The sequence below is a fragment of the Ornithodoros turicata genome, chromosome 8 (assembly GCF_037126465.1).
Source record: "Ornithodoros turicata isolate Travis chromosome 8, ASM3712646v1, whole genome shotgun sequence".
NCBI lineage: Eukaryota > Metazoa > Arthropoda > Arachnida > Ixodida > Argasidae > Ornithodoros > Ornithodoros turicata.
The window spans coordinates 12,052,730-12,080,721 of NC_088208.1; the positions used below are offsets into that span (position 1 = coordinate 12,052,730).

General features: G+C 46.1%; 1 protein-coding gene across 2 annotated transcripts in view; it reads left to right on the forward strand.

The window, feature by feature from the left end:
• Window positions 1–27,992, forward strand: part of LOC135366473 (venom metalloproteinase antarease TserMP_A-like) — an 83,978-nt gene that overhangs the window by 24,918 nt on the left and 31,068 nt on the right. For both annotated transcript variants that reach the window (XM_064599183.1, XM_064599184.1), the window contains exons 8-14: window positions 3,889–4,018; window positions 15,101–15,151; window positions 17,148–17,272; window positions 17,357–17,431; window positions 18,859–19,010; window positions 20,219–20,268; window positions 22,965–23,073. In XM_064599183.1, coding sequence (XP_064455253.1) covers window positions 3,889–4,018; window positions 15,101–15,151; window positions 17,148–17,272; window positions 17,357–17,431; window positions 18,859–19,010; window positions 20,219–20,268; window positions 22,965–23,073 — 692 coding nt within the window. The remainder of the gene's footprint in view (window positions 1–3,888; window positions 4,019–15,100; window positions 15,152–17,147; window positions 17,273–17,356; window positions 17,432–18,858; window positions 19,011–20,218; window positions 20,269–22,964; window positions 23,074–27,992) is intronic.

Sequence of the window (27,992 nt, forward strand, 5' to 3'; positions counted from 1 at the left end):
TACTTGCTTGGTGTGACTTAAATTGCAGATGCTGAACGAACCATTAAGACAAGCACATTTGACCCTCATGGCCGTTTCGTGTAATTTGGTAGCACGGCTGACCAGCAATCAGAAGGGTGTGGGTTCCAGTCCCGCCTCCGACACTCGCGGACTGTTCGTCAACTGCAGTCGTTTGTATTGTATAGCGGATACGGTCGACAAAGCGCGTCTTTCCCACGTGGGCTACGGGTGAATGGCCCCTCGCACAAATACGTGGCCCCATTATGCAGCCTCAATATCGGGGAAATCGTGGTCGCGATACACACGCAGGCATGCTCACCCTTTCTAGACAGTACGTTATTATTTAGTAAGGTAGCTTTGGCACCTCTTGCCCACTCCTCTTATCTACTATTCCAAACATAGGTGCCATTCGGGACGATAACTGAAGTGCTGCCTTCGGAGTATCACCACAAAGAGCACCTACATATCGCCGTACCCAGTAGGCAGTCTACTGAAATGGGCATTCACGCGCTTTTATAAACCTCATGTTCATTACATAAATGGACAATATTCATTCGTCCATCTCAATCGACGACGTTGTTTCCGGTCTATACACTAAGGCCGGAGTCACATTGGTTATACAAACGCTTAAAACGTGTTTAACAGCGTGTATACAAACATACATGGCGGATGTACAAGTATAATGGCTGGTCACATTGACGATACAAAACATGTTTCACAACAGTGTTTGCTTCGTATACTTGTTTGATCATACATGACTTTGAACATGTACGCAGAGCAAACATTCAGTGGCTGGTTACACTGGTTATATCGGAGCTTCTTATCAGCTGACAAGGGTATAGTCGTCATCGACACGGCATCCAATCGGGGCCAGAGACGGCGGGATAGAGCAAGGCGGCAGATTGCTGCTGATATAGTATGTTGTCTCCGTTTGCCTCCTTTCATCGTAGATGATGTTTCTTTTTTTCTTCTTTTTGTTGTTGTTGTTGTTGTTTTCTATTCTGCAGTTCTAATATATTGAGTTTGGAAGAGAAACGTTTTCGATTCAAAATAGCAATACGGAGCACCATATTCCACTCCAAAATTATATCGAGCACACAGTGATTCGCTTTGACATTCAGAAGATGAGAATATTTGCACAGCCCCATGCTTCGGCAATATCGACAAATACTCTCCTTCGCTCCAAGTTCCGAGATAATTTCGCGAGAATTGCACATCACACATGTTTTCTGTAGTGCTTCCTCTAGTTTACCTGCCAGGGGGGGGGGGGGGGACGCCGATCTTCCACCAAAGTGATCACATAGTACAGGCCCCGACAAAAGTTTACAGAACACGCGAGCGATGTATGTTCTCCTCAGTGATTTCCCCAGAAATTTATTGCTGGGGGGGGGGGGGGGTGCCGAGCTTTCAAGGCGGGGGGGGGGGGTATGCTTGGTGAAGGTTCCGCTTACGGAATTTTTCTTAGGCACGGAAAAAATCGTGGCACAATGGTGACATATCTGCACAGCTTTCCCGCTTTATTTGTACATGTTAGAACACAATACATTAGAATACAGATTCATTATGAACGGCATTTCGACATTAAGATGCATAATGGCACGACCGACAAAGAAAAAAGACTAGCACCTTGTCTCACGAAGCTCAATGAATACCTGGCAACTAACGGTGAAAACCTTAGACTAACAAAGCAGAATACCTCGCTTGATTGAGTTGGGCGCAAATGGTTCTTCATGATCCACATTGTGTTTGCGTGCCCGCACGCATTTTTGCTCGTATATGCGCGCAATATATGCATATTGAACAGTCACTTTCAAATGATGTTAGAGAAGTGCATGCTACGATCATCTGCATGGCTGTGGTCCTACAGCCCAAGTCTGACAGAACATGATGTAATTCGCTGCGCCGGACTCAGTACCAGCTAGAACGTGCTGGTGGCCGAGTTGGTTGGGGTCACCTGAGAAATTTCGGGGGGGGGGGGGGGTTGCAAAAATGCAGGAAAGGTGTACACCCACCCACCCTGAGGGGGGTGTAGGGAAATCCCTGGTTCTCCTCGGTTCGACACCACACCGGCGGGCGGAAATTGGCTCGTTTACCCGTTCAGATGGGTGAGCGAGTGCGCTGGTAGCGACACACCACGGTAGTTTCGTTATGACTTGAATGTACACGAAAGGTGGTTTGAATTGATTCGTGTCGCTGCCGGCACCGGCCATCCAGTGTATTGCTCCATGGACGAAAGCGTGCTGGGCGAACGCAATGCATCCTGGACAGGTCCTGGTCGCACTTCACAGCAAACGTCAGGGCACACGTGACGTTAAAGATGGCGGCGCCCGTGATCGGCGGCCAAACCGTTTGTAAATAATGCGGTTGTTGTTTCCGCGCAACGTTTTGGATGCCTTGCGATCACGGTAATTATTTTTATCCGATAACCTCGCAGTAAAACGCGCAGTTTTGCACATAAGGCCTTATACTGTTGACGGCTTCCAGAGATGTGATGACGACTGTGCGTTAAGACTCACTAAGCCGATGCGATGTACTTAAACTAAGGAGAAATGGGCTACCATGTTGCGGAAGAAGCACCGCATAGTTTACGCTGGCAAAATACGTTCATCTTTTGGCATTATGACGACGGAAATATGCCGATAAGCGGCAAAACGATACGTAAACAAAGTCACATGACCTCAAAGTGACGTTCTCTATGACGTACGACCAGGACAAGATGGCAGTTTTGCCAAAAGAACCCGCCTGAGGGTAGTTACAACAATGGCGGGTTTGTGTCACCCCTGTGCCTCCACCCCTCTGAAGGAGTGAACAAGCCCGCTTCTGCTGGCCGCTAGGGCGTCGCATCGAGGAGAAAATACACCGCTAGCGTGTTCCGTAAACTTCTGTCGGGACCTGTAATTCATGGGCGCAGGGAAAGAGCTTGGCATTATGAAAACGAAACCTCGATGAACGTAAGGGACACCACAGCATGCACATTCCCAGACGCAGCAAAGATTGCATCTAGACTAGTTCACCGTACACCGAAGAAACGTCAGCAGAGTAGGAAATGGAGACACAGAAGGAATGCTACACAATTACCCCGATTCCTGTTTTCCACTTGTTGCTCAAAGTGAAGCAGCCTTTTGACCGGCAATTCCCATTTTTGAGTGGAGGTCAGCACAACAATTGCAACAGTCGGCAAGATTTCTTGTCTTGTCTGTCAGCTCAGAATTGGAAACAGTCGAATTTATGTTACGATTATGTTCCGTCAATCGTGTGTTCAAATAACGGGCGGTATGGCCAATGGAGCAAAACGTTTAACTCTTTTTAACTCGCACCCAATCTCAATGTTGTTCTCACTAAATAAATGTCAAACAATACATGACTTCATAAATATTGCCAAAAATAGTAATTTCTCCAAAAGGAGACGACCATCATACATCACTGTTTTTCGGCAGTGTACAAATGCATCTTCATCTGTTTGAAAACATGTTGCTAAACACTATCGAACCGCGCGTTTTGTATGCGGTCATGCTGGTTATAAGCCCATGTATCCCCATTCCCACCAGCAATGGGGTAGAGTATCGCCTGTGGCGATGAACCTCCCCACTCTACAAAGCCAAAAATTAGGTTGTTTTTAAGCCCATGTCTCCCAACACGCTTTAACGGTGTATAAGCAGTGTGACCGGTACTGTTTAACCATACATGTTTAGGGGATGTTTGTCAACCATGTTCGTCACGCATGTATGATGGGATGTTCGTCTTTAATGTATGATGTATAACCATGTGTGACTCCGGCCTAAGAGCAGTAATCTTGTTAATCTCTCAAATGCAAAAAAGAGCATGTTAGATCGGTTGTACAAATGTTATTTGAGGAACCGTCAAAATTGGTATTGTTTGCTTTGGCAGCGCGGCATGATTGGCGACGATTGGCGGATCGAACCTCTGGCCACCGCTGAACGTTCCTCAGAAGGCCGTGTAGCCCACAGGCTGTACAAGGTGGAAGAAGAGCGTTCTGACACTCCGATTTTCCAGTACGGTGGGTACTTTGTTCATTATCCTCGTCCATCGCGCGGGATATTTCACGCCCTTTGAATTGCAGTTCTACAAAACCATCAGATAATACTTATATGTGTTAACCCTAATTTCTGCTCATGTTATCTATGCTGGGAAGAGTTCATCCAACGCTAGCTTTCCGCATGCCACGAACCACATCTCGTCCAGATGCTGCACTAATCCATCAAATGCGGCTCGATGTGGCTTCTACAGGTCAGTGGCGTTCCGACCTCGGTAAAAAAATTCAAGAGAGCGGTAAATCACGATGTGCACAATCGCAATCACTGAAATGAAGGGTCTGACGTGATAGCAATCATTTCGACAAGGTACTTGCGATTATCTTGAACAAGACTGATGCAACATGGAAGAGCAGGGCAGTTATGACAGTTGGGCTCAGCTGTCATTTTATGTCGCTGGTCCGAGCAGTGCGATCACACTGCTGCGCCCCATGGCGGTACGAGAAGGCAACCGCAATACAACCGGACTACGAAATCGCGCGCTTCATGTAATGATTTCGTGAGTGCGCCGCAGTGTTGTACCCTCTACCAAAACTAAGTAACGAAATATCGCTGCCCGCTACTCCACAAAAAAGTAACGCAATACTAGCGTCGCTACAAATTTGAAAAAGTAACGAGATACCGCTACCTCTACCAAATAAAAGTAACGTAAATACTATGCCACTACTTGTCCGCTACCATACCGCGGTACCTTACCTTAGGCATCTCGTTGTCGCATCTGTCTAAAGACTGCGCGATATTTAAGTACCTTAACATAGCTGGCATGCATGTATAAAGTATACCACTATCTACAGCCCCAATTTAAGCATTTAAGACACTATTTAATGCACATAGCTCATGTGTGCATTTAATAATTTTCACGTCAGAATGTTTGAAGCACAAAACGATTTGTCTGCAGTGATAGTATTTCGTCAGAGATATCCGCAGGCTCTAACCTCAGACTCTTCTGGCTTCTTCCTCTCGACGGATTGATTAGTGGGATCAAGTGGCGCAACTGCCACAGGGACGGGCAGTATTTAAATGCATTGTAATTAAAATACAGGTTTAATTTATCAATACATGTATTTATATTTTGTGTTGAAATACCGAGTCGAAAAATGTATTTATATACCAATTTTAGGATATTTGTCCTTGTGAATACTTTATAAATACTCCTAAATACAGAATATACTGAAATGTCCTAAAGTTGACGTGCATTTGGCCTTTCGGGAAGAGGGGCAAGTTTGGAGCGCAGTGTTTGAGGTAGCATGCATGCGACAGATCATTTCAGATGGCGAATTTTTCGCTGTTATTGCGGACGATGGTCGCGGCTGATTACCCTGATGTACGAAGCAGCCTTATTAAATTTAATTCAAGCCTCTGTTCATCGGCACCCGTGGAGATGCTGTTGTTCTTTGCGAATTTGATTGTACGGCCGGACAGAGGACGCCTAAAAGATGCAGTCTTCGAGAAACTTCTTATATTAAATGTGCCATGATGATCTAACAAATAAGTGCTAGTGTTCCTTGGTGACTTGCTGTTATGATCAGCGTTATTTCTGTAATTTCAGATGACGTTTTCCTCGTATTTAATAAAAAATAAATATTCGGTAGATCCAAATGTCGATTGAAGTTTAAAACATAATCAACACGGCCAGAGATGAAGCAGGCCAGCCTTAAATATGTGGACTCTATGTGGAATAATTTACCGGAATTTTCATAATAATTTTATTTTACTTATGCCCATATCCTGAACTGACATGATAAGCGACCACGCATCGCGTCATCAATAAGTGGCTGCCATGAGGTGAAGACATCAAACGAATGGCGTAATATTTGCTCTCGCCAGGGCCAACGTCGTCCCGTTGGCATACTGCACCAAAGCTTAGCCGGCGTTCACACGGGGCAACTTTTCCCAGTAACTCGAAGCAACTCAAACCAACGCCTTTCGAGCAATTTTGAGTCCGCGTTCACACGTAGCAACTCGGTAGCTCCACCCACAAGCAACCTTATGGTGACCGGAGAATGTGGGTTCGAATCTAACTGGTGGAATATTTTCTTTAGCTGCTGTTTACCAAATCTCAGTCAGTTTTGTTGCGCGAATAGATCATTATTACCTTCCAGTAATGGCAACTGATACGTTTTCGTGACATTAGTAAGAAAAAGGAAAAGTTATTTTTCAGCTGCACCTGCAGGATTTGAACCTATGAGTCCACGAACGAAATCCACAACGCCATCGGGAGTCACGTGGCAATGCTCCCCTCGCTGATTGGCCGATGCGCGAGCAACTTCTCAAGTTTTCGGTCGGGGAGCGATTCGTAGCCACTCTGAGCAACTCGAGTTGCTGGAGGTTGCCGGCTGACAGCAACTCCAAAGTTGCTCATAGTTGCTGGAAAAAGTTGCCCCGTGTGAACACTGCCTTAGGCCTCATAGGCATTAGGAGCTAATGTTGTTGCCTGCCCCCATGCTTCCCTTCTTCCAGCCACACGATGGCTTCCCCTACAAAATGTTCGATTGTCCGAAAATCTAAGTTTAATAATACGCCTTTTCCGGGAGCGTGAGTTCCTCAAAAAGTGTCCACCCATGTAAGATTGCCTCCGTAGTGATACATTTCGCAGCCACGTCGCAGATTCCCAAGTTTACGTTACCTACGCCCATCACCATAGCAACAAGCGGGACACGCTTTGCTGGGCTAGCGCGATCGAGGTATTCTATGTCATCCTGTCTGTTTATATCGGGAATCGCATGGGGTGCATTTCACGACCGAAATGTCCGAAGACATGTACTTCAGGCATTGAGAAATATACTGAACTAAATATATACTCCAAGCACCGCACAATATTACATAATCCGAGCGAAAATTGCAAATGCTTCTCAGTGCAGAGGAATATGAGTTTGGATTTAATTTTTCCTAACTGAGCCTTTCAAATAATTTCTTATTTGTGAAGTTCGGGCAACCCAGGCAACACCAGATGTCGGGCCGATGTTCACAGGCAGTTGGGGATGTTGGCTGGATATATTTCCGACATTCCCAACTTGTGACCGATATGCCACGTTAGTTGGCAATGTTGGCTCAATGTCCACTGAAAAAAAGAAAAAGAAGACATGGTGCCGACAGTAGCAACTTACGACAGATATCTTACTGAAGTTGGCAATGCCGGCTCGCTGTTCACCAAATAAAGTGACATGTTCCCGACAATGCCAACTTGCAAGGGATATCCTGCTGAAGTTCGCAATGTCGGCTCGATGTTGACCGAAACCATCGACATGGTGTGTACGTAATCAAATAAAATTTGACATCTCCCCTTTCATTTTTGACTCAGCGGCGAACAAGACACTGGAATTTCTAGAAGCTGGTCAGACAATAAATATATAGTATATCTGTTTTCTCCTTGGATGTGAATGTCACTTTCTTTCTGAGCTTAGTGGTCCTAGCAGCTTTCATATTACCTCGTTTTGCTTTCTGGAACCCCGGGATTAACGAAACGACGAAGCAATGTTGCTTCACAAATAGTCAGTTTAGCATTGTATTTTGTAGTTAATGGCCAACACACGAGATGTTGAATACAAAATAGAAAATCATGTTGCCCTGACATCGGGCGGCAAGTCGTCTCGGCAGCGTGTAGATACGTGACGTCGGTCCAACTCCTGGGGTTGTTGTGAAGCAGATGTTGGGCCGATGTCGGGTGTGTCGGGTGTGCCCGCAAGTTGTGTCGGCAGCATGTCGAAACAGGATATCGACGCAACTTCGGGCGAAGTTACAAAGTGCATATTCGTCCGGTGTCCGACGTGTCGGCAGGAGCATTTGAGCCGATGACGGCCCGACATCGGCGTGCTGCTTGGGAAGACACAGTTGCATTGAAGAAAACTGCCAAGTACAATCAAGATGGTCCTTTTAGTTGTTGAGAAAAGTACACCACATTTTGTAATACCCCTCGAAATTTTAGCGCGACAGTTAGCAGCGTAAACAATCTGGTGGCTACAAAATGTGTCGGATCAAGCATAATGACCTATTTAATAAACATGCACAATTTAATAATGATAGCCCTTCTTAGATAGCCCTTCTTCCCTAAAGTTCTTTCTGAGTTATTACGCTTTTAGCGGTATGCGATATAATTCCTATACCATGCCCCGTTAAAAAGAGGATGGCTTTGGCTCTAATTCTGCTATCTCACATTTCCCCGAAAACACATAATTAATAGGTTAATTAATGAATTTTAGGTAATTAGTCGTCAAGTTTTCGTCAAGTCGTCAAGGTAATTAGTCACGTGTTTTTAACCACAGGATGTCCACTCCGCCGCATAACTCACTTGTGAAAATTGCATCTAGGTTGCTCTCACAGCTTTATTATAAAAATATTGTAAAGGATAAAAAAAAAACGCCTTGCATTATAAATGCAGTATTGAGCAAACTAGGCTGTCGTCTTCTTCACCGCAGCTTGAAAGTGAGCGCAAGGTGTAACCAAGTGCTCCAGCTGCAGCTTGACAATGTAACCAATAGCGCCACTATGAGAAGAGACGTAACATTTCCAAGAATTTTCGGAAAGGTGGGGAAAGTGCTATTGAACCTGTATCTTTTCTAGAAAAATTTGACATTTTGGAAAAAATCACAAGAGCATGGTGTCATGCGACACATCTATTCTTACGACGAGGGCAACATTACCTTGGGCTTGGGGCGACAAAGAACAACACGGGACAAAGTCGACATTACACTTAAAAGAAGCCGCGCAGAATTTGTTCGGTGTAAGTTCGAAGTGTGTACTGTCGACTTTGTTCCGTCTCCACTATGAGGCTATGAAAAGCATTATGTGCGTAATTTTGTAGTTTTTATTTTTACTTTGAGCGGCAGCGGTAGAAGAAATCAAAAGAGTTTGCTTGAAGAGTCAGCAATGACGGTTCGTTGATAGTTGTGTGGCGCCGCGCTGAACTTCAAAATCGACGCACGCTGATTCAATCTATCAACCCTCTCAGCACTCGTAGACCACCACCAGCAATGGGGTATAGAGCATCGCCCCCTGCGATGAACCTCCACAGTCACCATCCCGTAATAAAGTTGTTGTATTTTGTTCCCTCTCTGCCCTTCTGTGTCCGTAGAGAGCTAAGGAAATGTCGCCCGTTTTTACATTATACACCAGTGTCTCTTTACATTCTCCAACTTTGGTGACAGATTTACACTGTAACATCGAGGAATATTAACAAAAAAAGAAGAAAAAAAACAGCTTCTTGCAGAATTTTCACGGGCGGCAATGCACTATCCAGCGAGGCCGACTCGAAGCTCTGTGTCATTCTGAGTCGGCAGCGTGGGCGAGAGACCGCTTCCCCGTGCACAACTCGAAGTATTCCTCACGTTGCTATTCCAGTACAAATGCCATATTCTTCGCTGTCTTTCGCACGCCGCCCTGTAGCGCAGTTCAGTATGCACATTAGTGAGACCAGTTTCGTTGCATGATCTAAATACCGCGATCCATGATCCAAATACCAGATGCCGCGTATGATGAAAGATGAAAGTCACTCAAAAGGTTAGCTAGCTGAAGGACTCGAACCCACATCTTCTGGAATTGAGGCGTTGTATGTATTTGTCCCTTCTATGTTGTTCCAGCCTCAGAACATCAGTTCTTTCATGTGCCGCGTATGGTGTTAGGCAGTCGTGCGAAACTTTACAATGCTCAGGACTGCTCGCCTTCTCCTCCGTCGAAAAGTCGAACGTGGCAAAATATTTCCAATGTTGAACATGAGACAATTGACCTTCTGAGGCTGGAACACACACAAAGGACCAATACATACAAAGCCTCGAGTGCCTAAGAAATTAATGATGAAAGATGGAAGTCAATGAAAAGGTTAGCCAGCTGTAGGACTCGAACAAAGAGCCCTGTACCGGTAATCCAGAGGATGTGGGTTTGAGTCCTACAGCTGGCTAACCTTTTCAGTGACTTCCTCCTTTCATCATTAATTTCCAATGTTGTCCTGCTTTACGGCACGAACAACTTTGCCGAAGTTCGCAAGAAAATGCGCAGACACAATGCCATTTCAACAGTAGTACAATCGATCTTTCGCTGGTTTGGACTGAGATACATTACTGCTCTCTGAAAATGAAAACCAAAAAGAAACGTGTGGAACGACATGGTACTATGAAAGACGGAAGCCTATCAAAAGGCCGAAAATCATAAGGCCGACCTATCATAAGACCGAAAGCTCAAAGGCCGAAAAATTAGAACGCCGAAGTATCATTAGACCGAAAGCCAAATACCGAACGACCAGAAGGCCGATCCAAGATCTGTATATTTTTTATTTATTTATTTTTTTCGCTTAGCTTGCAACTTTCTGTACTGTTCTACTTCAAGAACTGTGTATTGGCCACGCGCTTGTCCCCTGTACACCAGCACACATATGATCTCGTCCAGAATGAGGATTCACTTGTCCCAGGCCATTCACTCGGCTACTCACCCTATTTATCCAGAGGCCGAACAATTAGATGTGGTTCTGGGTCAGTGCTGATAATAGCGAACTGGTTTTAGGAATGAGCTGGGTTGAAGCCGGTGTTGAAAATGGGTCACCGGGAAATGTCACCGACCTCTCCCTATTTGTGGAGAGTTGACTGGACCGTCGTCAGTCGATCAGCTAGTCACGGAAGGCGTAGCACTACGGCGAGTATCTTCTCAGAAAGGTAACTTTAAAATGGTTTTGCGATGATGGCTATGTGTATATTCTAGACAGAACGAAAAGTACCCGACATTATTGGCGTTGTGAGCGCAAGACGGAATGCAAAGGCCGCATCATTACGGAGCTGGTGCACGGGGAGCATATTCTAACGAAGAAAACGAGGAGCCATTTTCATGCCCCTGATATCTGCAGAGGAGATGTCTTAGACGCGAGGACTGCCATTAAGAATGCGGCATCGATTTCTCGTGAAGCCCCAGTGAGGATTGTGCTGCAAGTGTCGAGCGCGATGAATAACACGACGAGGCTACAGCTCCCAAGTGACATCGCAACGAGGCAGCTGGTTCGAAGAGCAAGAAGAATCGGTCTTCCACGCGAACCGGACTGCATCGATGATTTAGTGCTTGGTGACGACCACAGGGGCTCGCTACAAGCAAAGTTATTTCAGCGCTACGACACCATCTGCGACGACGGTTCGAGGGTCATTGTGTTCTGCACAGACGAGAACTTGGCGTACCTTGAATCCTCGACAACGTGGCTTATGGACGGTACATTTAAGACTGTGTCTAGGTTATTTGAGCAATTGTACATGATCCACGCTTACGTGCAAGGGTCTCTGTTCCCTTTAGTGTACTGTCTGATGTCGCGGAGAACGCAGCTAGCTTACCAGCAGCTTTTGCGCGACGTCGTTGACCTCGCGGCAGAGCAGCAAATATTGCTGTCGCCAAGAGCTATTGTTGTGGATTTTGAGGTTGCGGCCATCAATGCTGTTCGGGTGGAGCTGCCTGATATCAACGTCTACGGGTGGTTTTTTCACTTGTGCCAAATACTGTGGCGGAGGGTGCAGCACCTGGGATTGTCAAGGTTGTACGTCGAGAACGTTGACGACTTCGCAATTGAATTCCGACAGCTCGCCGCGTTGGCCTTTCTGCCACTCGATGAAGTTAGAGAGGCCTACTTCGGCTTGAAGACACGTTTCCCATCGGATGCGTCGCCACTGCTGGACTGGTGGGAAATTAAGTACATGTTGGGTAGGCCAATACGACGTACGACTGCTGATGGGCAACCAGTCGCCTTTAGGAGCATCGCTGACGTATCCACCCTCTCTTTGGAACTTATCATGCCTCACAGACGACGAACGACCACGGACCACAAACGAGGTTGAGGCCTGGCATCGCTGGAACACATTAATTGGCTGCGACCACGTCAGCGTGTTCAGGCTCATAACTGCTATGCAAGAGGAGCAGGAGACCACAGAGACCATCATAGAGCGGCTTATCCTTGGAGAAGCCCCCCCCCCCCCCCCCTCGTCCGCGCACGCAGCAAGGGCTTCGCGAAGATCGTCTCATGCGCGTTTTGAGTGGGAGGGATACCCGAGACGTTCAGCAGTTCCTCCGGGGTATAGCTCATAATTTTTCATTTTAACTTCCTGCCATTGTGTACAATAAACGCATACAATAACACAGTGGTTCATATGTTTACTTTTACTTTTTGTGTTCCTCTAAGTGATGGAAAGTGCGTTATTAACGCGAAGTTAGAAAAAGTTGGAAACGCAGTTGGAAAAAATTTTCGTATCTTTGTTTACTTATTTTTCAATAATATATTAATTTAAATTTAAATAATAATAAATAAATAAATTTAAATTTAATTTAGATTTCGATAATTCGGTTTTCTGACTTTTCGGTCTTCTGAATTTTCGGCCTTCTGATTGTTCGGCGTTATGACTTTTCCGTCTTCTGGCTTTCGGCCTTATGAGTTTCGGCCTTATGATTGCCACCCATGAAAAACATTATGTGCGTAATTTTGTAGCTTATATTTTGAAGATGAAACGACGGCAGAAAAATAGGCGATGTCAAGTTGCCGGTCATGATTGCGAACTTCAGCAGGGTATCTAAAAATGAACTTCACCGCATAGGACGCTGTTAGCCAACCTAAATCTCGTGTGATATCGTTATCTGCCCTGATTTGTTGAAAACGGGAGGCGTACGCCTTTGTTGTGACAATTATGATCAGCATAAGTGTCACAAAAAAGGCGTACGCCTCCCGTTTTCAACAAATCAGGGCAGATAACGATATCATTCGCGGTTATGGTTGGCTAGGAGCGTGCTATGCGGTGAAGTTCATTTTCAAGAGTGTAGATCAAAGAGTGATATTAAACGGTAGGAGCAACTTATTTATTTACACGTGGTAACAAGACTTTCGTGCACGAGACTGCACTTCTTCAGGTGACAAAAATATGAACATGGTACTGGAACATATATAGTGTTGACGAAGGAGTTTTCGTATGAGAGGGTAACAGGGTGATGGAAAGGATGTAAATACAAGTAAAACTGAAAATAATACAAATACAAACGAACGGGTATCAGAAGCGCAACATAACGAGAGTCCAAAAGCTCCGGATATTTTTAATAACCATACTCACGCGTTTTTACACATTTTAACCTCCCTGGACACGCTTTGGATACAGACCTCAAAATCGTTATCCTCGAATCGGGTTATAACAGTGAGATGAAGCGCAAAAATCGCGAATCCCTTTTAATCGCAAAACTCCAGTCTGAAGCCGCACGGTTTGAACATCCACGCAGGCCCGCTACAATTATTTAACCCTAAATATTTTTTCTCGCAGAAAATAAAATAAAATAATGACAAACACGCACACACGCAAACTGTAAAACAACTCAACATTTTTGTTTCAATATTCGCTTCGTTTGACTCTCTCCTGAGACCCCCCCCTCTGTCTTTACGTTCTCACGGTCCACTGGTCACCTTTGTACTCCGCACCTGTGTCCTCATTCCGTCGCCATAACCCCCCCCTTTTTATCCTTAATTCCTGGAACGTTACCTACATGCGTTCTCGTTTCCCGTGTAAGCCTTTGGACTCGCGTTATGTTGCGCTTCTGATACCCCTTCGTTTGTATTTATGTTCTTTTCATTTCTACCTGTATTTACATCCTTTCCATGACCCTGTTACGCTCTCATACGAAAACTCCTTCGTCAACTGTATATATGTTCCTGTACCACGTTCATATTTTTGTAACCTAAAGAAGTGCAGTCTCGTGCACGAAAGCCTTATTACCATGTGTAAATAAATAAGTTGCTCCTACCGTTTAATATCACTCTTATATTTTGACTTGGAGCGGCAGCGGTAGAATAAAGAAGAGTTTGATTGCACGTCTATAGCTATGACGGTTCTTTGATAGCTGTGTGCTGCCGCGTTGAACTTCAAAATTCAAAATCGACGCACACTGATTCAATGCTCCCTCTGAGGACTCGTTACTCCAGAACGCATTTTATCGGAGCTCTAGTTGGAGGCTCGCGGATGCGCGGCGGCGCCGCTCGCTCGTCCTCTTTCCGTGCTGTCTCCTGTGTCTCGCCTTCTCGCGGCTCACAAGCTCATCGCTCATGTTTTATGGCGTTCTACGTGGCGTCGTACAGAAAAGAGGCGCCCTACGCATGCCACTTAACTACCCTCAAGCGGTCGCCTCTGACAAAACCACTATATTCTTTTGGCCCCACGGCATTGCTGGCATCATCTTGAGGCGATGTGACTGTATTCATATTCTGTTCCTCGCTTGCTGACATTTTCCGATCACCACAAAACGACCGTATTTCGATGGTGTAAATTACCACGGCGGTTCTTACTCCCGACATATTATCTTATCCTACCGAACTACGAGTACATCCTATCGGCTGAGCAAGTAGTGTCGGTTTCTGAGTGGCCATCAGTACGACTCCACCTTTCCAAACAATCTTGCAAAACTGCAAGAATATTGGCAATACAGAGTAGTGACACTTAAAGACGGACACGAAAACACGGTTACTGCATCGTGTTCAAACAGTCCGGCCGCCAGTCATGGACTCCTATGGCGTGTGACCACGAACTGTCCAGAACGCATTACGTTCGTCCTGCATTGACCTGCTCGTCTATGGACCAACATGTGATAGATCACCCCTGTGGTACGGACATCTTACGCGTACATGGGCATTGACAGTACACAGGCGAAGCACCGTGCTACTGCCAGATGGCAGCGACAGCGATGCCAGCGATGAGTGCCCACCACGAGACAATTAGTCAGAAGACAAAAAGGCGGCAAAGTTTTATCAACAGTCGCTCAATGTCGCTATGTGGAGAGGGAAGTGCTACATTATACTTCGGGGGCATCCGCGGAGTCACAGGGCAAATGTCCTGGGCGGCATATCAAGGTTCGTCTTCGCCACCCAAATGTGAGCGCCCTGACGTGAGGCGACAGAAGGGAACGCAGACGGGACACATAACGACGTCGCAGCATATAGCCGTGATCGTGTTACACCTAGCGGATACACGGCAGTACGTTCGTTTAAATCCATCCTGCACTGAATGCCATAGTCTGTAGATATAGTTCAACAAAAAATAATCCGTGTCCGTGCTCTGCAGTTTCAGAGCCCGCGACTGATGGAGCAGCAGGCATTGTCAGCGAAATGGTTGGTAAGTTTGCTTCGACATCTCCTTTTATAGCGTACAACGACGTGATCGTGACCTATGCAATATAGAAACCTCGCACTGGGTACATTATTAATACGTCGCGGCCAGGGATGAGCAGGGTTTAAATACAGTTTAATTAAAATACTATTTAAAATATAAACACATGTATTTATATTTTGTATTTAAATACTGACTCGAAAATGTATTTATAATTATATTTAAATAGCAATTTTTGAATACACTGACTCATATGTCTTAAAGTTGCGGTGTATAATTTGACCTTTCGGGAAGAAGGGCGAGTTCGGAGCTCAGTGTTTGAGCTAGCATGCATGCGACAAACCATTTTAGACGGCGAGTTTTTCGCTGTTGTTGCTGACAATAGTCGTGGCTGATTACCTTGCTGTACGAAGCACCTTCTTCAAATTTAATACAAGTCTTTGTTCATCGGCACCTGTGGAAGTGCTGTTCTCCTTTGCGAATCTGATTTTACAGCAGAACAGAACAGAAGACACCTAAAAGATGCAGTCTTCGAGAAACTTCTGATATTTCCTAGCTACTGTACAAGCCAGATAGATTAGATGTACTGGGGACGCAGGAAACAGTGCGGCACTACGTGCGTCTATGCACGCGGCATCACAAACAGCCCCTTGCAATGAAGGTGGCACGTCGAAATTCGCAATTCATCAACGTGATCGGTCCATATCGCAGTGCTTCACCAAATGCACTGCGATATGGAGCATGGGTTTAGGGGAAGAGAGACCCAAGAGAGAGAGAGATATGGAATCCATATTTTAAGACCGCATTCTAGGCATGTGTCGTCGAGTTCTCCGTTCCTGTTAGAGTCTTGCAAGTTGGGTCACTTCTATGGACTGTAGCCTGTCACGTATACAGTCATGTGGACGTACAGTTCGATGACTTGGAGAGGTGATGTTTTTCGATTTTTACCTTTTCATCTTTACAGTTTTCTTTCTCCGATCGTTCATTTCACTTCCTTTGTGGAAGTAGCACAATTCGCTTCACACTCTTCCCTTCAGGCTCTTTAACTGCCTACTGGAGAGCAATATTACTTTCCAGTAAGGAGTTAAAGGGCCTGAAGGGAGTGAGGAGACTCCCTTTTGAGAGCAATTGTGCTCTCCAAAAAAGGTAGTGATATATGTGCAACGAAAGGTATTAAAGTACATCCTTTTTTTTTAAAGAGTGTATTATTGGCCTGTGCCTTCCTACCGCCCTCGTTCATTCAGGTAAAGACAGAAACAAAGGAAATAAACGAAGTGTGAGCGATTCTTCCCATCAATACACGGCCGGTACACATCCGTCAGCGTTCGACTGCAGATGTTACGCGTCCGCTTGGCGTCTCTGCCAACTACAGAGGGGGCTTTCTCCACTCCGAAACTTTACTCCACGGTCCCTATACAGGGTGTTTTACGTCACTTGATAAAAAAAATCACGAAAAATTTACCTGTCTGATCATAAAGGGGTAAACGCTATTGATTTCCTGGGCACATTTAGGAAACTTGATTTTGATTTTACTTCTAAGCACTTTTACAAAATTTTATTCGCGAGAAATTGAGTTTTCCCAAATGAGCTTGGGAAATTTCAAGTACTGGGAAACATTATGGAGACGTGGATGTTTTTTTTTTTTTTTGTGTGTGCGGTCGGTGAATCGCCGTGCAAAGCATGATTGGAATTTGTTAAACGTACATGATTTAAAGCCAATAAATTGCCATTTGGGTAGAACGTACCGTATGCTTCGCGATGCAGTCGTGATGTTCCGTCCAGGGGCGGATCCAGACCCTCGGTTTGGGGGGGGGGGGCGGTTTCTTTGTCGGGTTGCATAGTGGGGGAGGGGGAGAGGGAAACCCAATGTATACACTGACGTTTTTTGGGGGGCGATCGCAAACCGCCCCCCCCCCCTTGGATCCGCCAGTGGTTGCGTCTTTGCAACATTTAGTGACATTGTAAACCGCATCAGTAGCTGAGGCCACCTTCTTTCTTGCAGAGAGCCGACTAGACAAAACGTTTGCCCGTGCAGAAACTCATATCGTTGTGGACAGCGTCCTCTTTGAACAGTTCAACAAAAATGAGACGGATGTCATTTTGTACTTGGGAGCAGCTATCAACTCCGTAAGTGTGCACACTTGTCCTTCCTTCCGCCAATTTTGACCAACTTTACAAAACTATTACAGTATATATCCTACGCGTTTTCAGGTTAATCTAAGATATAAGACTATAAAGACCCTGGACATCGAAATTGCCGTCGTCGGCTTCACGTTTTACAACAACGTACGTGCTTTACTCCACCTTTTCTATGACGAGTGCTTAGGATACGTATTGGACACGTAAAGCCTGGAGTCCTGCGCGGACACCGTTTTCGTGAACCCAATTGTTTATTGAGCGCTCACCATTAAGGGGCTCGTGACACATCGTCCAATGCCGTGCCGGATAGATGTAGAATGAGCTTATACATTGATGTCGGCCGGCATTCCATATTTTTGCGCAAATGACGTAAAAAATCCCGTACACAAACGGCACCTCGAATATCGAAACACATTCGGCCGTGACGTCATGGCATACATCTCCGCCAGTGCGGTTGCGAACTCCCGCACAGAAGCGGGCCACGTTTTTAGGAGAACGAATAGGAATGGCTGATACGCTCGTAACTCTGACTTCATGGCTCGAGGCCGAAGCGTGTTCGAGGTTCTGCACCCCGATTTTATGAATGGCAGTTGACGAAAGGTCACCAGCAGTGGGATCAACTACTGCAAACTGTGTGATCGTTATCAAGCCTTATACATTAAAGGGGCACTGAAGTTTCAGAATGTCTTGGTCCGAACTGAACTGTGTCTGAACTGAAATGTCCGAACTGAAAGGTGCTGTTACCTTAACGACACCCCAATTTAAGTTTTCCCTCTTCCCCATTTTGATTTGGAATTTAATGTTTTAAATTTCATATTATTAAATTGGCCCCTTTTGAAATTCTATTTATTATTTTTTACGAGCAACTTGCCGTCACTATGGCCGGTAGACCGCTCATTATCAACGACACTCCATTTCTCTACTACACTCCGCTCCTCGAGAAAGGCGACAGTGCTGAGCGGGCTCTTATTGGTCTCCCGGAGCGATTTGCCCAATCATCGCGGGAGATCGTTACGGGAGACTAATCCGAGGCCTCTCCACCTTGTCGCGCTTCTTGAGAAGGACGGGGAAAGCACAAATTGCGGATTTTTTTTCGCTGATAAGTAACGACCGGTGAGACCCATGAACCCCGTTCGTTTCGTGTTGCTCTCAACGTAACGCAATCTTTCACTCGCCGAGGAGAATCTCTTGCGATGTGTTACCCTTTTAATCGAAGTGCGCAACCGGGATCTCTTGGACTGAGTTGTTTTCCCTCCTTCTGGGTTTCACTTAACTCAGCCTCTATTACGTTCGGTAGCTCATTAAGTAGGAAGCGTAGCGAAATATTTCTGTGCCGAATGACACGGAGCACCATGCGTAAATGACAATGGACGTGCCGTAACACCACCCCTCTACACGCGTAACATAAAAGTAGCAGGTGAGAACTTTCAACGAAAAGCAAACGTTTGGGACACGTTTGTGCTTTCGTTTATAGTAAGCCGCTTTCAGTGAGTAAGAACGGTGTGCCGTTAACTGCCCGTAAAGTACGTGGAAATGTAAGAAACCTTGAAGGGTCATGGGTTGTTCTTTTATAGACTGACGAGGAGCAGCACTTCGTCATCTTTGAAAGTGTACAGAATGGAAGCAAGCCTGATTTCTCAAAGACGCTTTCCGCATTCAAAGGTTTTTACAAGAAGAATCACAGCAACATATTTTATAAAGTGGACCTGCTCTCGTTTCTCACAGGGTACGTTGTAGACTTTCATGATCATCGTGCTCGCTCTAGGAATGTACAGGGTGTTTCAAAAAACGTGTGATTCGGACTTTATAAAAAAACGGGGCGACGGAAAAATACGGGGTAAACGGCATTTGTGTGGCAACTGAATTCGCCACCTTGAAAAAATATTTTCATTTGATTTTAATTGAAATAAATTGAATTTCTTTAATTGAACTCCAAAATTTCCCAAGTCAACCTAACGTTTTTTTTACAGAATTAGAGAGCCCGTAGCGAACTTAGTCAGGTCCACTAAGAAATCCGCTCGATATTGCAAATGGAACAGCCCAAAAAAAGTCCCTAAATTGAGGCTTATAAGTTTCGGGTATTCAACGGCGCACCAAATCAGACGCAAAGATTCGTGTAGAGGAGGACTGCTCCTGCCCCCATGAAAGATAGAAGGTCGAAAAAACACAGGGCGTGAAAAAAGAGGCGGAATCATTTTTGTTTGCCGCTTATCAACGTATGGTGGAATGTCACCTGCCTTGTTATCTGCGCGTCTTGTGCTGCACGCCGGTCCGGCGATAAAACTGTTGTAGCTTCATGGGGGCAGGAGCATGTCCTGCCCTCCGCGCATTTTTCCGACTGATTTGCTGCGCTGTTGAATACCCGAAACTATGAAGCCTCAACTTCGGTACTTTTTTTGGGCAGTACCCTTTGCAATATCGAGCGGATTTCTTGGTGGATCTGACTAAGTTCGCTACAGGCTCTCTAATCCTGTAAAAAAAACGTTAGGTTGACTTGGGAAATTTTGGAGTTCAACTAAAGAAATTCAATTTATGTTAATTAAAATCAAATTAAAATATTTTTGCAAGATGGCAAATTTAGTTGCCACACAAGTGCCCTTTACCCCGTATTTTTCCGTCGCCCCGTTTTTTTATAAAGTCCGAATGACACGTTTTTTGAAACACCCTGTATATATTTTATCCGGAACATTTAGCTGTGTTGCGCCCACTAACTAGACTGCAGATATTGGGACGCGGAAGACAGGGACTGAAGGAAGCACACAAACACAAGCGTCGCTTGACGCTTGTGTTTGTGTGCTTCCTTCAGTCCCTGTCTTCCGAGTCCCAACATCTGCAGTATGCTGTCTCACCAACTAGCCCAACTTTCTGCGCTTGTTCACTAACTAGACCGCGAGAATAAAAAAAAAAGATATATATGTTTATTTTCTTTTGCAGGCGAGACATGTGCTTAATTAAAGGAGGCGTGGTAAATTGCGGCATTGCGGGTAGGTCTACGTTTCAATGGATTAACTTTGCCACCGAAGTATTAAAGCCCTGCAGGCGCTTCCCAACATTATATGCAAGGCACTGTATATGCAAGGCATGTGGAATCCCAATAGCGCAGCCAGAAAAAGATGTTTCGAGACGGGTTTGATGAAACTTTACATATGGGAGACGAATATCACCCTTGCTCTTCTGCTTTCAAATGCACTATCAAAGGTACAATTTCGGAGGAGTTTCGACACCCGAAACCCGTTCTCCGGCTAGGCAACTGGGGTATCCACAAAGGCACACCGTGAGGGCATCAGCGAAATATCACATCGGTAAAAAAAAAGGAAGAAGAAAAAGTTTGCCACGGATATTCACTCTGTTCAACTACCCGGCCGGGAACAGTGGCAACTTGGTGGAAACGCATGTAATTGCAAGTCAGCTTTAGAAGATATGCAACTAATGCCTTCGACAAGGGAAATTCCCAGTGGATATCAAAATTGCCAGTGTTGCACCAGTTTTATGTTTAAGAAAGGCGACCAAAATCTACTTTCAAACTACAGGCCACTATCGATCCTGCGACATTTCTCAAGGATCTTATAGAAAATTATCTGCAGACGGTTCATTGACTATCGGGGAAATATCTGATTCTTTCTTCAACATAAACTTCGCTTCACAGCAGGGGCACTGGTTTCCACGGGCGAGAGGCAAGGAGAGGCCATTTTGTTTTTTGTGTCACGCTAGAGTCACCTACAGACGCTCGCGACCACGATCCATCGAGCACGCTCCGAAACGGTGTTCCTACTGCGGGGAGCTCGCCAAGACATCCTGACCGCCTTGAGCTCACCTTGACCTCCTTCAGGACGCTCTTGTGGACAATACATATATAATGCCGCACGACAATCACACATGCTTCTCTGAACCCAACCGCCACTGCGAGCGCTGTCATGGTAGCTGGCCATGCTCCTCAACTAAGGATGGCGCTGGTGCAGAGCGGTAACAAAATGGCTTCACTGTTTAGTGCTGTTACTCTGAAGCATAGATCGAGAAGTTACCCGTCAAAAAGAAGTCGTTACGAGTTAAGTTACCGTGTGAAAAATGTAACTAAGTTAATAACGAAGTTCTTCAGCCTAAAATGTAACTCGCAGTCACGAAGCGACTTAAAAAAAGAACGATTTACTTCCAAGTTACTTCGGATACAAAATGTCATACACAGGTGCGGCGCGTGTGGGCAGTTGAACTAGCCTTGAGTTGCCTGCCGAGGGGTGCAACACGCTTCGCTTAGATTGTTTTCGTTAATGTCTAACAATTCGAACGCTTTGCATCTTACTCCCTGTGGGCACACAATGGTTCAGCTTCATTTCGATGGCAGAGGTGCTTACTTACTGAATAGAATACTGTACTGTCATTGATTGATCTAGAATACTGTACTGTCATTGATTGAATATCACATTTTATGGCATAAAATGCCATAAAATAACTGGAGAGAAAGCAAGAAAATATGAGGACGCGAGTGAAAAGCGAATTAATAGTAACTTGGAACTTAGTTCAAGTTACTTTGGCAAAGTTACTTGAAAAAGAAACGAGTCACTCCAAAGTTACCACGGCGCAAAAGTACCGGGATTAGTTACCAAAAAAGGAAGTTAGTTACCGTATCGAGTTACCTCGAACTCTGCTCTGAAGCCAACTTTATTTAGTGACTCTAAGTTCCTAGAGGCTCTCTCACTTTTTCCAGAAATGAAAGGTAAAAAGAAAGAAGAAAGAAAGAAATTTCGATAGCAGCTGCATAGCAAATTATATTGTGATACAACACTCTAGGTAGAGCAGATGAAAGTTGGAGCGGGTGAGATGAGGGCCCTTAAATAGCACAGAAGTCATTTTTAACACCCTGTGTTCTTCCAATAAAACTGTTAAGTTGGCCAGTAAGATCCACCATGCGAAGTAATTCACACCACAGAGTGATATGTATCGCAGAAATTGAATTGAAAATACGCCTCAAAAAGCGACCGTGCGCAACGGTGGTGAAGAGCAGTACCAGCATGTGATCTGCCTGGAACCTCGCGCTGACGCTATAAGGAGAATGCTCGCTGGTTGGTCTGGAGAAATGGTGTCTGCTATTCCGCTGTCATCTGCTACTCTTGTGTTCGGGGTTCTGAAAAAGCCTTTCTTCTGGCTCGGTAATGATTGGGCCGCTCCTTCTATCCCCAGTTCTCCGGGAGAACTGGCAAAACTGGCTTACGGCGGCAAAGGGACAAGGCACTGACCCCCACTGACCAGCGAACGAGAACGAGTTCTCCTTATAACGTTATCGGTGAAGTGCAGTATGCCTCCTCTTCCTCATTATACATGGAGTGGAGTGTTAAGGGTGAATGCGTGAAACCATGTTTATGGGAGTTTTTTTTTTTTTTTCTGGGAAACAGATTGCACACATCAAAACCTTTCGCGCTATTCGGTAAAATGACACACACTTTCATCAGACGTCTGAATCTGATTTTTTTTATGGCCCTCTGTACTCCTTTAAGAGAAAGGTGCATTATTCAGCCCCCACAATAGTCTTTACCTTTTCGAATGGCAGTGCTAACGGGGAACTATACCAACACAGTAATGCCCTATGTGTACCTTCACCTTGAGTTGATACTTCCATCACCTTATGTTAAAAAATAATGAGCTGCGCTCACCTTCAAACGTGAGTTATCGCACATTTTCTTTGCAGGTGTGGCTACCGTAGCGGGTGTATGCGTAGAGGGACGTTCGTCTGTCGTAGAAGACAAGGCCTGGTCTTTCAGTGTTGTGATTCGTTTGGCACACGAGTTCGCTCACAAGTAAGTAGCATAGGAAGTTGCCTCACAGTTACGATGCAGTTACGAGGATGTGTATCATATTTAATTTGTGGAGATAGTTTTTCATCCGTGCACAACACACCGACTGTACGTTTTGGAACGCGGTGAAAAGAAAAGAAAAAAAAGTTTACTAAATATACTGCTTCGTCCAGAGTTGACTTGAACCCTGTTTCGACATACGGAGGAGGGTGAAAGACACTCTACTGACTCTTAGCGTAAATAATAGGAGAGATGGTTAGGCTATACTACTCGTGCTTTCACCCGAAAAGTGCGTCGAGCTTCCTTTGACCAATGAATGTCCAAAGCTATGACCAATTTCCTTCATTGTGTTGGTGCCAAGAAGCTTGAGCGGGTTCGCTTCCACCGCTTCCTTGGCACAGTAATCGACTCGACCAGCTCCCGTGGCATAGTGGTTAGGATGATCGCTTTACATGCCGAGACTGGGATGTGACACGGGTTCGATTCCTGTCGCCGGCCGTGCTGTCTGAGGTTTTCCCTGGGTTTTCAGGAGACTTTCTGGACGAATGTCGGCACAGTTCCCCCTGAAGTCGGCCCAGGACGCATACTAACCCCGCTGTCCCCCACTCCTTCCTGCTATCCTCTCTCCATCTGTCCATGTCTGTACGCCGCTCATAGCCACAGTTGCTTCGCGGCGCTAACACGGAACTAAAAAAAAAGTTATCGACTTTAGTTTCAAGGTGTTTACTGTGCCGAGGCTGAGCTCGGCACAGTAAACACCTTGAAACTAAAGTGCAGCGATGGCTCCCCGCAATTCAACATCTTTCTGGCTCAGGATGGGGCTGTGATCAGCGTTCCCTGCACGCAGCTCACGCGGCGTTGGTGAGGGCGACTGTGCTTTACAGTCTTCCTATCCTGCACAGAATATCAACATCATTAAATACCCTTCGGTCCCTGTTTGCCTGAAGCCTTCGTCGCTGCCTCAGAGTTCCAAGAATGGCTGAAACACGGCATGCGTGGCTGAAGCTGGTGAACTCCCGGTTGAGGTTCTCCGTGAACGTGATACGGCTCGGCACTTCCTCCGTCTTCGTGCTCACATTCCCCGTCACCCGCTCCTCAGGAAAATTCGATACCGCCCTGAAAGCGACTTCTATCGAGTAGCGCAGAGGACACGCCAGACTCTCACTGGCTTCATAGCTAAGGACATTATACAGCCGGAAGCCCCCTGGTCTCTGCCGGTACCGCCGACTTTTGTAAGCCTTCTAAACCTTCTTGAAAGAAGAGATCAGGTCCCCCCTCAAATCCTTCTTCTACGTTTACAGCATCATATACAGATAGCGCATCTCGAAACAAGAAGTCCGACTCAGCATTCGTCATACTATCCGAAGGCGTAGTGCAAGGAAGACACCTTTCACGTCCAACCTCCTCCACAGCTGCGGTACTCTATGCCATCCTTTTATTTCTACAACACATCACTGATCGCGGGAATGGACAGTCTTCACAGACTCCAAATCTGCACTTCAAGCTATTGAAAATTCCGGCGGACGAGATCCATCCGCACCATTAGTCACAGATGTGTTAATGGCTTACCACACATATTATGCAGAAGGCCATAGGATAGTTCTCGAGTGGGTTCCAGCCCATTGTGATGTCGTGGGGAACTAGCAGGCCGACAGCGCCGCAGAAGCAGCACTCTCGTATCGGAAACGGACCAGTATTGTTCTGCTGAGAGGACACCGCCGTTCCATTCTGCGACGCCTCGTGACACCCCTGGCTTCCCGCCAATGGACAACGGACATTCCCCCCCCCATCTATGTTGAGCAGAGTTGATCCAATGCTCGCATTCCGCATGCCACGAAACACCTCTCGTCAGGATGCTGCATTAATCCACCGAATGCGACTCCATGTGGCCTTTACAGCTCAGTGGCGTTACTGCTTGAGACAAGTTAACTCTCCCACCTGCTGCCACTGTGGTGCCCTAGGGGATCTGGAGCAGATTCTTCTTCATTGCCCCCACTACCACCCTTCCCGAACGGCACTCTCCGAATCTCTTAGTCAGGTCGACTCCCGCCCCTTCTCTCTTTGGAAATTGTTTGGACCCTGGCCCAATCCAGCCCAGCAACGATCTGCGCTCAAAGCTCTTCTGACATTTCTGGACACCGTCGGACTTCGATCGTTATTGTGAAGGGGCTCATTATTTCATTCCCCTACATCCCCACCAGCAATGGGGTAGAGTATCGCCTCTGGCGATGAACCTCTCCACTCTCCACCTTCAAGTAAATTTGTTGTTTCTCGGCCAACTGTGAACGACGAGGAGGACACACCTCACGGGACCATGTGCGTGCATGGTTTCGGTTTGAACAACAACGACGTCGTATATCTGGGCGTCTCTCGCGCCTCCGCAAGTAGTGTGCAAGTTTCAGCCGTACGTGGCACTCCGAGGCATACACAGAGGCTGCGCGCCTGTGCGTTCAGGAGGTCCCGCTCATCCGTTCTACTGATTTCGTGGAGTACTAGGAGGTAGTACCGTAGCAGTCCCCCGGCACAAGTGCGCTATGGACGTGTCGGAAGTCGTTGCACGAGGGACCCCACGACGCTCCAGAGGTGCGTCGCAGCACGAATTTCTTCGTCTTCGTAGAGAGGGCCTCGATGTGCTGGATCCATGACAGCTTCTTGTCGACGATGATGCCGAAATATTTCTAGCGGGGGACGAAATCAAGTGGCGTTCCCGCGACGTTCAGTGGGTAGTTCTTAAATGAGCGGTTGATGAACTTCATGGCGACTATTTTGGGGGAGGTACACGTAGGTTTGAGGTTGGGGAGGTACACGTAGGCCCCTGTCGGCGAGATATTATTCAATGACGTCGAGGGCTTGCTGCAGGAGCCGCTGAATCCCGTCTCTCCCGTTAACTGAAGTTCAAATGCAGACATCGTCAGCGTTGACAAGGTTGAACAGCGATGGACTCAACACACGGCCTGCGGCACCCCGCGGCTCACACGGAAGGGAGCTGTGTCGCAGTGAGCAGTGCGCACAAAAAGGGTGCGATCAGATAGGAAGTCCCGGACCTAGGAGACGGCTCGGGTGCCTGCACCAGCCTCTTGCACTTCACATCTGTTTGTTAGCAGCGTTTAAATGCGCCTCCGTAAAGGAGTTTTCCGGAAGGGCACTCATAATAAATCAATAAACAATAATGGTTCAGAACGATAGTCAATACAAACATTTATGTAATCGTGAGTACTTGTGCCGCGCCACTTCTCCCGTTGCCTTCTCCATGGTTTTCCGGTGCTCAGTTTATTTTGTACTGGGTAAATGTCTGAAACATTTCTGTCTATCCTCAATCCTTTTACACAACGCTCCGACGATTAATTCATGCCCACAAGATTGTCTCTACATGAATGCCAACAAGGGAAAGACACCTTCTCGCCGATATCAGATAGCATGCAAGATGCATAATAGCTCGAATTAAAACGAGCACCGCGTTGATAACCACAGTTGTAGGCAACATTGCTCCCCACTAACTTCAGGCACCCCTCTAGCACGAGTGTGATAGCCCTAAGCCTTATCTCCCATTAGTTTCGCTAAAATCTGTTAGGGTGCCTCCACCGCGCTCCGCACGGCAAAGCGGCGTTCAAGTCAACTCTGAAGGACGCGGTACTTGTGCAGAGCGTCTTATTTTTTGTGCGAACTTCATGGCAATGTAGAGGGGATGGTATTTCTCTATACGAGTCCTGACCGGCGGTGATGGAATCTCCCATCGGGTGGACGCAAAAGGCCACGCAAGAACGAACAGCGAAACAGTGCAGCATACAGCGAAGCCGCCAGACACACTATTTCTGCGCACTTCCCTAAGTCGAAACCAGGTGGCACAGCACTCTGCTTCATCTTGATTTTCTCGTTGGGTTTCTGCTTTCTTGAGTTCATAGCGCACAGAATGTACACTATGATGGTGGCGCACTAAAGTGCACTTGTACAGGTAGTTGTACAATAAGTTTGCCAACGGGGCATGTAAATATCTTCCTATTCCAGGCGCCCAAGTAGCCATTATTCTCCGTCTGACATCCAGAAGGGAGAGTCTGACGTATCTCGTAGTGTTAGTGTTTCTGCACGGCAAGACAGCCCTCTAAATGCATACTAACAGCTGTTTGGGGTTATACCGCTGCAAATTAAAATATAGCCGTTGTCTGCTTATGTTTTCCGTACTTTATGCGGCTTATTTCCACTCCCCCTATGCGTGCAATGCGTTCAATTTTGCAACTACTCGCTTCGTATTCGCTTCGGTTCTACAATTATTCGCCTCATATTCGAACATTCAAATGGGCTATTCGCATCGGTTTCGAATGTATTTGTACGGATCTACGGTATACGTGACAACGTACAAGGTGATTTTTTTTTGTTCTTTACGAATTGTGTGCATAAAAAGCTATGAGGGCAACAAAGATGTCGTTTTTACAAGTTAGTAATACGGATGGGCGGAGATACTCTCGAAGAGTGTATGTAACAATAAGCTGACCTAAAATGTATTAATGAACTATTTACTTGGATAATTTCGGGCAAAATCGAGATACCATAATTGGAGAGAGTACTGGCCACTATATTATAAAAATCCTGAAACGAGATCATCTCGTGAAATATCCCTGTCTAAATTTCGTTGCTCAAATGAGCCGCAACTAAAACGGTGCGCCTCAGGAGTACATGAACTTAGCCGACGGACGCTTATCTCGGCCGCAGAGCGGTTGACGTGGCACGTTGACGTGCATCGAGCGCTGTCCTCCGTGAGTGCCCGATCGACGCAGTTTCGGTTTCATTTGAGGATTCTTTAAAGGAGAAGTGAGGCGACATATAATATGGTTGGAAACTGTCCACCAGAAGCCACAGTCCTATTCGGCCTGCGGTGTAATAAACAACAAAAACTTTGTTTTGTGATTATGAGCTTTATCGCCGGG